Source organism: Stegodyphus dumicola, chromosome 9 (genome assembly GCF_044657685.1).
Source record: "Stegodyphus dumicola isolate Sdum_Otavi_A_Nest chromosome 9, ASM4465768v1".
Taxonomy (NCBI): Eukaryota; Metazoa; Arthropoda; class Arachnida; order Araneae; family Eresidae; genus Stegodyphus; species Stegodyphus dumicola.
This window is the reverse complement of record NC_140776.1, coordinates 79,763,553-79,777,283: the sequence shown is the minus strand read 5'-3', so window position 1 is coordinate 79,777,283 and position 13,731 is coordinate 79,763,553. Positions and strand designations below refer to the sequence as shown.

Here is a 13,731-nt window from a genome sequence, read left to right as displayed (position 1 = left end):
AATTAGCCAAGTCATTAATTCTACGCGACACCGTGTTGTTTGATAAGGGAACTAGCTCAATTTTCTTTGCTGCCCTTTCCCCAAGCATACATTTGGCGATATCTTTCGCACATGGTCCAATTAAATTTTCTGCTATTGTATGCGCTTGTCCAGATCTTGCAATTCTGTAACTTACTCGAAATGATGCTTCAAGGGCCATTTTACTATCTTCGTTTGAAGTCAAGAGAGAAGAAAGGCTACACTTTTTGATATCTGCTAATTTTCTTTTGAAATATTCAAGAGGTTTATCTTTGTGTGTCGAATGTTTTGTTTCAATATGTCTACGAAGAAGTGATGGTTTTAAACTGCTGTTGGCAAGAACTTCGTTACATATAACACAAAGCGGTTTAGATTCCGACTCATCCCCAGTAAAAGGAAAACCCGATTGTAGATAGTCGCTGTCATATTTTCGCTTTTTCCCTTTTCTATCATCATTTCCTTTGTTTTTCGTCTGGTGAAACGGTACCTCACTACAGCTTTCAGTACTATCATCTCGATTATCATGTCTCGTTTCTAAAAGACCCGTTTTTAACCATCGATCCATAATAAAAAATAAGCTATAATAATAATTAAATCATTTACACGAGAACTTGACAGTCACAGTATCACTATCATTCAAGCTTTACAAGTGCTAAGCCTATATATGAACGTCGACAGACAGACAAACAAAATAGACAGTTAATACAACATTACTCTTCCAGTTCCCGGTTGTGAAGAAGCATCTAATTCTAAAATCTGTAGTAAACTGCCTTAATTTGATATTTATTTCCAATCAATTGTTTTGTAAAAAAAAAAAAAAAAAAAAAAAATATATATATATATATATTACATAGAAGGGAAAACTGCTACAATGATTTTAAATATAAAGCAGAACATGATACTAATCACATTGATAAAATGTTTTAGATATAAATAAATGTTTGTAATAAAAAGAGAACAGTATTTGATTACTTGAGTAAGAGGAATAAATTATAATGTATAAAATTGTTGATATAATTTGATATTGATGAAGTAATTTTGAAAAATAAATAAGGAAAAAAGAAATGAAAATATTGAAATTTATCATAGATTTCTTAACAAACAGGCAGCGAACAATCTGTTTTACAGTGGGTGTGTTCTTTAATTTTTTTTCTTTTGATTTTAATGGCGTTTTAAAAAATCCATCATTACAATATTATTTTCGCGAACCACCGGTTGGGAATCACTGCCTTAGATAAATGAAAAAGCGCATTCAGTATTGTCGCTGAATGTGATATATGTGTATAAGAAAAGAAACTTCCTTAGCTGATAAACACTAATTTTATGCAAAAGTACAAAAGATGTTACACATTAAAAATATATTAATATTCATAAAGTAATATTTTTAAGTTTTAAATACGTATCTCTATTTCTTTGTTCCAAATCTATATTAGTGTAACTTCAAAATTAAATTTTACTTTTCAGACTGATTATAAATATTGTGAATTTATTATGTTAGCTCCTAACGACGTTTTTACTACTTCCGAAAAATGACCTGAATCATGTTTTCGGAGATTGCATCTGCAGAAAATGGATATAGAATGAACATGAAGTAATGATATCTATAATATGAAGTGTTTTAAATTAAGAATACACTTATTAACAATCTCTGTACTTAATACACATTTACGGAGTTAGCACAAGAAGAAATAAACATTTTTCTCTATAGAAAAAAAATTCACTACATTTTTACATTTTTTTATACACATTTACGGATTTTTACATTTTTTATACACATTTTTACATTTTTTTATACACATTTTTAATACACATTTACGGAGTTAGCACAAGAAGAAATAAACATTTTTCTCTATAGAAAAAAAATTTCACTACATTTTTACATTTTTTTATATTAAATTCGCCACACTAAGGCGTTGTAAGAAGTGTAATCTCATAGCACAAAAATACAAAGCACGTAATAATCTTTTTAGTTCTGCTATCAAAATTTAAACAAACATTGTGGAGATATACCTCCAGCCAAAGCAAAGCCAATGCACTCCTAAGCGCAGATGTCATTGACAAAATGATGTCATTGGGATCCATATCCAATCACGAGGAGAGATTTTTCCCTACGTGCGTGGCACGGCACAGAATGCTTTTATGCAGGCGGGATTCTCCAAGTCTCGGGAAAGCATGACATTCATGAAGCCACGCAAAAAGCTTCAAGCATGGCAATGCATGAAGCCGAGCAGTTCGCTAATGCCTTCGTTGATGTTAATGTACCTTAACAAGTAGAAATCCGATGGCAGCAGGCCAGTAAGAGGCAGAAGCAGAAAAGGAATGAACACATCATACCTCCAAGGCCTTGCTAAGACTGATTCAGTTTTGATTTAACTTCATTTTGATTGGCTAATTTAATTTTGAATTTGTAAAATTCTAATAATATGACTGGTTGAAGTACTGTAATCCCTTTTACATGATACTTACATAACTCTAATGATGCAGTTTAGAAAAATATATTATAAGGAGGTTACTCTTTTTCAGACAGATAACAGAAATAACCAAATTAAAAAACAGAGTTAAAAGCTAATGTTAAAGTTTATATTATTTTACCTCTTTTTTAAATCTTATATATATATATATATATATAAGATTTAAAATTTCATTAAATGAAATAAAATCATAATGAGAAATTACATTTCATATATATATATATATAATTTCTCATACATTATTTGTTTTGTGCAGCCGGGGCAACAGGAATGAGACAAATTTTGGAATATAAAGTGGTAGGTTTATTTTAGCATCCATCTCACAAGCGCTCTCCTCGTACCTTGAGCAGAAGCCCTACTTATACCTATGTGTGCGTCACGAGGCTCCTCCAATCAGCGATATTAGTTGAAATCACGAGGTGACGCTATCTTCTTATCAGGAGTGTTCTAAAGGACTTTATGTAATACGACAGATTTATGAGTTTGGTGATTTGGCGGGCGCCAACAGGTTAATATATTTTATACTAAAGAAAGGATTTCGCCAAAATTTAGGAACAGGGATGCAATTTAGGTAGAGAATCGCCAACACATTATTAAGCAATATTAATAGAATTTAATTTAATCAATTGATTTAAAAATATCATTACAGATTATCCCCCCCATATGAAAAGGCTTGCAGTCGCGGCCGTCGACCCAAGACAGTCCAGATAGTGAGAGCAGAAAATTTAGTTATTAGGAAATTAAGCGAGTAGGAAAACTGATTGGATTTACCTCAAGGCACACAAAATGTTTACATAAAATATGACATAAAATATTTGAATATAATTAATACAGTATATAAAATATAATAAATGATTAATGAAATTATAATATAGTAACTAAGAGCAGAACAAATAAAGCACTAATAACATATTGCTGGTTAGCTACGCGGCAATAGGAAATAGTAATGTAACTGAATTTGTAAGTTTATATCTTACGGCATGCCATTCACAGTTTGTGTATGAGTCCGTACAATCATTAGAGTTGTCATTCAGGCTCATCTTCAGTCTTTTACTGGTCTTTGGAGATCTCCGGATCATGTAATTAGCGCTAGAATCATGGATTAGCATTGGCACTGAAAACATTTGAGTTTTTATGTCACGATACTAGAGCTCTTATACTCTTGTTGAAAATACAGATTTTGCTAGGTTTTTAACATATTTTGTCACTCTATTTTTCTCTTATTAATGATAACAAAACAAAATTTAACTTCCAATATCCATACCAGTTTTTCGTACACGATGCTGCAGAAACATAAAATGAAATTCAGAAATTTCAACAACTGAAATTTAACTTTTTCAACTGTTGCTACAATTTATAACACAAACATGGGAAAACATGAGCTCAAGGAAATGTGAAGGTATAGTACTCTACTTGTAGTATAGCCTCAATTGAGTGTTTCCCACACGGAAAGTGCATTGAACCTGAAACTCAAGTTTGAAGGAGCCCAGTAAAAGAAAAGGGCAGACAAACTTTTCAGACACTGAGAGATAAATCAATTATTAAGGGGGACAACAGGATGAAAACTAAAAGAAGGGTTATGGATAGTTTATTGATTTATAAATTTTGATTTATTCATGATGTAATTTAAAGTTCTCGGGTGGATAATAGAACCTTAATTTTGACGCATGTACAATCTCAGTTGGTTTCTTCGTGTGAAAATTTTCCCTGTAGATTTCATAATTAACTTCAGATAATTTATTCATAATCCGATAAGGGCCTGAATAGGATGAAGTCAATTTTCTAGTATTTGGGTATTCGAATTCCTCGTAAAGGACAAAATCTCCAGGTTGAAATTTAGATTCTACAATCTGATGTCATATCTAGTTTTATTCTTTCGGTGGTATTCGATAGTTCTTTTCTTTGCTAAAGCCCTTGCTTCATTTAAGGAAGGGTATTTATTTTGATCAATTGGAGATTCAAAAGGGAGGTTACCAAATAGTAAGTATGCTGGGGTGAACTTAGTTACCGTATGAGGGGAGTTGTTATATTCGATAACAACTTGCTGTAGCACTTTAGTCCATGGTACTTTTTTAGAAGAAGAATTTACTTTACATTTTAGTCGACTTCTATTGATTGATTTACTCTTTCTACTTTACCATTTGTCTGGGGATGGTGAGATGAAGTTAAAAGTTGTTTAACATTATGCTTTTTAAGAAATTTTTTGAATCTAGAGGAAGTGAAGGCTGCATTCCTGTCACTCAGAATTTTTTCGGGGACTTGTATTTGAAATATTTGTTTTAGACAATTGGCATAGGTTTCTGAAGTTACACTTTTAGAGGGAAAAGCCCAGACATATCTTGTTGCATGGTCAATAACTATATGTAAATATTTTTTTGTAGAATTATAATAATTAAATCCTCCCACAGTGTCAATAGAGAGACATTCGAAAGGTTTGTCGGTTGGGGGTACGTCCTGCATAAGACCAAATTTTTTCTGTTTTTTCTTTTTATTAAGTTGACAAGTATGACAATGTTTAACAAAATTTCCGATATCTTCGCTAATATGAGGCCAATAATATTGAGGGGTGATTAAGTTAAGCATAATTTGAACTCCCGGGTGACCAAAATTTTCATGGGTTTTATTCAACAATTTTAATCTTAAAGATTTAGGTACTACAATTTTATAAAAATTCTTTTTCTTAATTACCATTATATCATTTATCTCTTGGTAATTTTTTCCGCAGACATTATCAGTTTTTTGTTGTTGGATTATTTCATTTCTATCAAGTAAATGTACATAATGTTGGAGGTGCTTTGAAACAGGATGTCTAGAAAGCATGTCAGCTTCAATATTGGTAGAGCCCTTCTGATACTTTACTTCATAATTGAACATACAACATACTTAGTTTGAGTGACCAACGGAAGAGTCTACCTTTTAAATTTTTAACATTTTTGAGCCAAACGAGGACCGCATGGTCAGTATGTATAACAAATTTTTGTCCATGCAGATAGTAATAGAATTTGTCTAGGGCATCTACTATGGCCAAACATTCTAACTCAGTAATCGTATAATTTTTCTCATAATTTCTTAAAGTTCGGGAATGATATGATACAGGGTGAAGGACATCATTTTCATCTGGTTGTTTCAAAACAGCTCCAACAGCAGTTTGAGAAGCGTCAACAAAAATATGACATGGCCTACTGGAATCATACAATTGTAAAACAGGTTTGGAAATCAGTATTCGTTTCATTTCGTCGAAAGCTTTTTGACATTGGTCATCCCATTCCCACTTGACATCTTTTTTCAAGAGTCTGTTTAATGGAGCTCTAATAGTTTTTTGACATTGGTCATCCCATTCCCACTTGACATCTTTTTTCAAGAGTCTGTTTAATGGAGCTCTAATAGTTGCATAATTCGGAATGAATCTATGATACACATTCACACTTCCCAAAACTCTTTGTAACTCTTTGGTGTTACTGGGGTTTTTAAGTTTCTTAATAACTTCTATATTATGGTTATCGGGAATTATTCTACCATTCTTTTATTTCATAGCCAAGAAATGTGATCTGATCTCTGGCGAACACACATTTGTTTCGATTCAATTTAATATGCTCCTCTTTAAACACCTCAAATAAAATTTTTAAATGTTCTAAATGTTCCTTCTCAGAGGAAGAGTAAACGATTATATCATCAAAGTAACTGCAAGCGAAATTAATTTTATTTTTTGTTAATATTCGTCTAATTGTTCTGTTAAAAATTGCAGGAGCATTTTTGAAACCAAAAGGGAGCCTTAACCATTCGAATAATCCAAAATTCGTGCAAAAAGCTAATTTCTCAGTATCTGCAGGGTGAATCGGGATATGCCAGAAACCAGATCTCAAATCAATTGTAGAAAATACTTTTGCTTTACTTAATTTGTCTAACAAAGTGTCAATGCGAGGAAGAGGGTTTGCATCTGTTTTAGCCAGAGAATTCAATTTTCGATAATCTATACACAATCTAGTTTTCTTACCTTCCTCACGTTTAAGTACTAAAGTCACGGGGGACGAATATGGGCTACAACTTTCTTTAATTATACCTGCTTGTAATAATTGATCAATTTGGGTCTTAATTTCCTCTTCTTCCATAGGGGATGTTCTATAAGGTCTTAATGATACAGGCAAATCAGAATTTAAATTAATTCGTTGAGGTTCAATATTAATTTTTCCTACATCATACTTATTTTTAGAAAACACAGATGAATAATCATTTAACAATTTTTCCAAGTTATACTCTTTGTTATCGACAGTATTAGAAACAGCATTTTTCACATAAATGTTAGACTGAGAAACTAATTCCTTTGGATTTGTAGTCCGAGATTTACAGGTTGGAAAATTTCTTACATCATCATCATTATTAACACATGGATAAACATTTGTTGTACCACCTTGAAGTTGGAGGTGTAGAGATATGGGTCGGCTGTCAAAATGGCAGTCATCATTAAGTACAATAGCTCTCTGTTTAATTTTTAAATTAGTACAATCAATACTCAACTCAAATAATTTGCATTCATAAAGTCCTAAAATTACATAATTCAAATTATTATCAAGAACAAACAAGAAACAAGAAGAAGAGAAAACAAGGTAATTTGGTTACTAATCCGTCCAATTTTCATTTGTATACAACATATTTTGTTAAAGATTATGTTTCCTTTAGTTTGGGTTACTGAAAATGATCTAACTCTTTGTACTTTTAAACGTAATTGTCTAGCTGTTTTGGAAGAAATTATTGATATGGTGGCACCACTATATACAACACACTCTAGACGTTTCTTATTGGGCAAATATCCCGACACCTTTAATAGTCAACTACTGTGAGGGGTTTCTAGGGTTGGTTCTATTGCAAGGGGCGTAACATTAGGTGTATCAGATCTCTCCCCTCTGAAAGGACAAACCTGAAACCAGTGAAAAGCATTTGGGATTGCGTTCCGGGTGCAAAGTCTACAGGGACTGGGTGGCAATGGCAATCTATTTTGAGAATTATAATTATGATGGCTTGTAAATCTTGGACCACTGAACCGATTATAAAAATTACTTGGTCTCTGAAAACGTTGGAAATGGTTGGGTCTAGGAGAATCTTTTCTCACAGTAGTTTCATAGCTTGAAGTTGAAATTCTACTTCTATTAAATCGATTGTAATCTTGGGGACTGTTCCCAATCGGAGTAACAAATCTGGGAGGTGCACTTTTGATTTGTTGATTTTCGCTAATCTTAATAAGCTTATGGACATGAGTAAGCCAAGAGATGGGGTCAGAGGGTGCGTTGATCGTCATTAAGGATTTTAATTCTATAGGAAGGCCATCCGTCAGACCCTCCAAGATCATTTCATGAGTTAGATTTAATTTTTTACCAATATCTAATTTTTTGCGAAAATATTGCGTTATGTCCTCTTTATGATTGTACTTGTAATTGGCAAAATCACCAAACGTAGTTAAAGTGGGGTCGAAAAAATTTTCCTTTAAAATTTGGACTAATTCCACATATTTAGTAATTTTATGGCAGTTTTTGACATATACGCTAAGTGCATTACCTTTTAGATATCGAGCTACATTATTAAGCTTCCACGTTTCATCTTTATCTAAATGAGTTTTGTTAAAGTACTCAAGCCATGAATTTATATCCATATCATTCTGCGCGTCAAAGGGATTTATACTTGTTTCAGGTTCAGCGCTAGCTGCCCTTAATGAATCATCAGGGTCAGAGATGTTTTCCTTAGCCATTATTCTCTTAATAATACTTTCATAAATAAAACTACTTTCATAAATAAAACTAACTCAAAAATAATACTCTTTAAATTTTCCCAAAACAATATTAAAACCAAAATACATCCTTTAAATACCAAATTTAAAATACATTTATACCAAAATAATACTTTTTAAAATTTTCAAAATAAAAACACTAAAAACACTATTATTAAATCAGTAATTATAATTCAATAGTAATAATATCATTTGCATCTTTTTACTAATTGCTTCTGTTCGCCTTATTGTGACGAGAATACGAGTGATGAAATCGACACGAAAATACACATTTTTGTGCACTCTTGATTAGATTTTCGCAAAACACGATCAATCACCACACAAGCACAAAGCTCTCGAGAGCAACACAGAACGGCGTAGACGTAGGGAAAGATTTCCATCCTCAAAAGTAGGTCAACGGTAAGAGCACATTTGATGAACGACGAACTTTCGATGGAAATACAGATCACGCATCACAGGGGGCAGAAGGGTGCTTCTCTGGACGTAAAATAATCTGCAGAATACCAGAATACAGGTAACAGAAGGATGATTCTCTTGAAGCGAGAACGCCTAGAGAAAAATGTAGAAACATAGAAGTCGCACAGCGGCAAATTCATCTTAAGTGCGTAACATTTTATCCGTATAATCCTTGGGGTATCTTCTTTTTTAGATAATCCCTTTGAAGGTGGTATCCTACCGGCTTTCTGAAATGTAATTTCTCATACATTATTTGTTTTGTGCAGCCGGGGCAACAGGAATGAGACAAATTTTGGAATATAAAGTGGTAGGTTTATTTTAGCATCCATCTCACAAGCGTTCTCCTCGTACCTTGAGCAGAAACCATACTTATACCTATGTGTGCGTCACGAGGCTCCTCCAATCAGCGATATTAATTGAAATCACGAGGTGACGCTATCTTCTCATCAGGAGTGTTCTAAAGGACTTCATGTAATATGACAGATTTATGAGTTTAGCGATTTGGCGGGCGCCAACAGGTTAATATATTTTATACTAAAGAAAGGATTTCGCCAAAATTTAGGAACAGGGATGCAATTTAGGTAGAGAATCGCCAACACATTATTAAGCAATATTAATAGAATTTAATTTAATCAATTGATTTAAAAATATCATTACACACACACATATATATATATACAGGGTGTTTCATAGATCATGGGACAAACTTGGAGGGGTGGTGGAGCGTACTAAAACATGAATTTTTTTATAGGAGTGTAGGGTCTAAAGTGACGGGTTAAGGCAGGAACGCAAAAAAACGACACGAGAGGAAAATGTGTTTATGTACAAAATCAACGCAAAGTGCTTCTTTGTAGCAATACATTATTCACAATAAATGTTCAAAATTGCGACCACCAGCAGTAATACATGCTTGGTAACGTCGCAGAAGGGATTGACGAACATTTTGAAAAACGACAGGCATTTCGCGCACGCTTGCAGCCGCACTGATAGCGCAATTTGCCGCAATGAGCAGAATTAGTCGTGCAACGAGGTCCTCCAGTGAGTCAACGGGAGTGTCGTAAATGATGCTCTTCAGATGGCCCCATAAAAAGAATCCAAGCTGGATAAATCTGGCGAACGGGGTGGCCATCGAACGGGTCCACCAGGGCCAATCCATCAGCCCGAAAATGCCCCATCCAAGTAATTGCGGACCCGGACGTGGTTAAGGGCTGGTGCACTATCATGCTGGAACCACATGCAATCACAAACGACAGCCTGAACATCCTGCAGCAATTCCTGTAGCACTTTTTGCAGAAAAATATGATAACATAAGCCATTTGTACGTGCAGGTAAGAGGTATGGGCCTATGAGGTAGTCGATAACAATATCCGCCCACACATTCACGGAAAAGCGGGTTTTGGACGTGGGCTGTGTGGATTATGAGTTGCCCACACGTGCATGTTGTGGCTATTGAAGATGCCGTCCTGTGAGAAAGTTACCTCGTCCGTGAATAGCACATCCAATGGGAAATTCGCGTGCGCCGCACACTGCTGCAAGAACCAATGACAGAAATGAACTCGAAGAGTGTAAACTGTCTCTTGCAAGGCTTGGACTTTCTGCAAATGGTATGGGTTCAAACCATTTTCATGCAATACTCTCCAAAAGGTGGAATGTCTCAGCTGCAGACGACGTGCAATAGCTCTTGCACTTGTCCGAGGCGATTCATGCACAATGTTCAAGATGGATTCTTCAATGCGAGGTTATCGTGCACTTCTTCTTCCACTCCTAGTGTCAGAGGTGGCTTCAAATGACCCGTTTTCACACAGAGACCGATACAACCTCTCGAACATTGTGGGCTTTGGCATACGCCTGTTCGGAAACCGTTCCCCGTTCCTGGTACAACCGTAGCGCTGCTCTGCTGTTCCCATTAGCAGCACCATAATTGAGATGCATGTCAGCTTTTTCCCTGTGCGTAAACTCACCCATCACGCTCGACATCAGGTTGCGAATGATCCTCAGATGCATCGGATCGTAGTTTGTCCGGCTCATTACCGCCATCTACCGCTACATTGCCAGCCAATCACAGTTGTAGTTCCTATTACTGTTAGTGTTCCCTTTTTTGAACATTTATTGTGAATAATGTATTGCTGCAAAGAAGCACTTTGCGTTGATTTGATAAACACATTTTCCTCTCGTGTCGTTTTTTTTGCGTTCCTGCCTTGACTCGTTACTTTAGATCCTACATTCCTATACGAAAAATGCATGTTTTAGTACGCTCCACCACCCCTCCAAGTTTGTCTCATGATTTATGAAACACCCTTTAGTTTGAATATTAATCTACTCTAAGGTGGTCAACTACCTATAAATAAACCAAAAATCAAACAACATGAAATACAAGCCTGGTAATCAGTCCTTAAACAAAATGAAAATAAAAAAACAGAAAGAAAACAAATAAATAATTAAATAAAGTTGACTTTTTTTTTTACTTTTATCAAAGAACAACAACAGAATTATCAGCAGAGCCATGTTTCTGAATTACATCTGAATAAATAGAGTGATAGTCAAACTTGTTCTGTTAAATTCACATTAATTTCTCGGCTTTTTGAACAATATTAATACTTGTCAATTAAATATTTTTCAATTATTGAACTCTTCTTTTCCGCACACACAATTAAAATGTTTTCCAATTACACGGTTTTAGTGAAATGCTCTAAAACACAAAAAATATGCTTTCTAACAATCAAAACATGCTTTAGTTGTACATAACTAAATAAATAAAATCGTGAATCAGCCATAAAAATGGCACTGGAACATCAGCAGAATTTTAAGCCAGCAATTTTTAACATACAGAAACTACGTGAAGAAAAATTATTACATTCAGTTCATTTAAATTTCTCTTTGACAATTATATGATTTGTTTTTTAACAGCTTTATGATACTAATTTTGACCATACATTTGAATAAGTATGTTATAATAATTAATTTTTTTAAAATATTTTTATTGCATTTTACTAAATTGCATAACTCAACAATCGGTTTTATACGTCGACACATTTTACTTTAAGAGATCTTGACATATATCTTTGATAAAATATTTGGTCTAAAACGTACAACTTATACTCCCCCCCCCCTTGTGAAATAGTTAACAGCATTCATTTTATTCCACTTACATGCTTGTGCTCTGTTATTAAACGTCGAGGCCATTTTGAACACTGAAAGACTCCGTGTGTAGTATAGCACAGCTTCTTCATATTCTCTAGCTTTAAAAGCCTATAAGAAAATTATTTTAGAACTGAAAATATCTTTTTTCAGTTTTAGATGATCTACTTCATATTAAACATTTGATTTTTAAACGGGATGGGGAGAAAACTGCATTAAATCTTACTTCATTTCCTTTGGTTTTTTCTAAATTGGCAATATGTTCACATTCTCTTTCAGATAAACCTATAGAAAATGTATGAAATTTTAGTTTGTTTTCCTAATTTTCAAATATAATTGATAATTTAATATTATTTTTGCTTCCTTGTACGAAGTAACGGAAGTATTGCAATCACGAAAATTTTCAGGTACCATATTTCAACAAAAATATCCATTCTGACCGCTATCGAATGCAATTTAAGGATGTTTTTGCGTGACATCTCTATGTAAGGACAGAATAATGGATTCTTTTTCCCCAAACGAATTATAAAACTGATTTCAAATGGATTCAGAAGAGATTTTTTTGTGGCGTCTGTATGTACGTACGTATCTCGCATAACTCAAAAACGAATAACCTCAGAACATGGAAATTTTGTATGTGGGATGCTATAACATGTAGATGTGCACCTCCCTTTTTGGTTGCAATTCGGCCGCATCAAAAGTATATTTTTTAGTAATGCTACTACCAGAGGAAAAAGAGGAGGAAATTCTAACAACAAAAGATTCTTTAGCACACAGGCTTTAAAAACAATTATTCAAAAACTTTATTCATTCCTACAAAAGCAAGCTTTCGCAAAAAATGCCATTTTACATACTTTATTACATTGTCACATTATGGAAACTTGTAGGCGAAATTAATCATCAAAATGCCATATAACACAATAGTCAAAGATATAATTATAGACTTTCACAACTATAAATAAAAAAAAAAAAAATTCCTCAAAATTTTCTGTAGGGTACAATTCAAGCACCCTTTTTATGATCAAATAAAAATTCCTCACCTTTTTAAAAAATGTCAGTTTTTACTCCCTTACCAACAGCTTCAGGTTACACCTTGTTTTAAATTTGAAAAAAACTTTAGGTAACATGGTTATTAACCACCACGAAGTTTTAGCTAATAACGTTTGGAATTGACAGTATCCCTATTACAGTAACTTCATAGATCCTTTACACCGACATATTGTCACAGGAGATCTTAACATCATTCAAGATGATCAACTACATCAAATTATGCAACTTGGCATCAAATTTCGTCCAACTTTCGGTCTTAATAAACAGTATTACCTAAAGCAATTTCACAATGATCTTAATAAATTCATTATTTTAGCAAGTAATCGCTTCAACTTACCAACCACTACCTTTCTCGAATGGAAAGCTGCTTTAATTAAAGAATTTGAAATTGTGCTTTTTAAACTGCCTAATTTCAGTCAAGTCCACGATAAGAAACATCTTGAATCGCAAATTAATCTTCTGCAAGAAAGCTTTATCATCACCAAAGTCGACAAAGCTAGTAATAATTTTAGTGTCATATGAAAAAAAATTATTATGACATTATGCAACAAGAATTACAAAGTACTTGCACCTATACACAGATCTCTACCAGCACTAAAATACTTTTAAATAAATTTAAAGCACTTCATAAAAGACTTAAAATCCGTCCCAACAAATTTAATAACAGATTTGGAAATATCTGTGCACTACCTAAGTTTCATAAAAACACCACTAAAGTTCAAATACATACCAAACACTACTTTACCTCTTGAAGAAATTTATAATAGTTTGCTTACTCTCCCAAATTTATTTCCTCAGATCAATACTGTTATTTGTACT

The 13,731-nt window shown here is 33.6% G+C and overlaps 1 protein-coding gene across 2 annotated transcripts in view; it reads right to left on the bottom strand.

The window, feature by feature from the left end:
- Positions 1-13,731, bottom strand: part of LOC118185373 (uncharacterized) — a 127,408-nt gene that overhangs the window by 75,554 nt on the left and 38,123 nt on the right. For both annotated transcript variants that reach the window (XM_085823656.1, XM_085823657.1), the window contains exons 6-7: positions 12,089-12,147; positions 11,874-11,973 (exon numbers count right to left, since the gene is read on the bottom strand). In XM_085823656.1, coding sequence (XP_085679782.1) covers positions 11,874-11,973; positions 12,089-12,147 — 159 coding nt within the window. The remainder of the gene's footprint in view (positions 1-11,873; positions 11,974-12,088; positions 12,148-13,731) is intronic.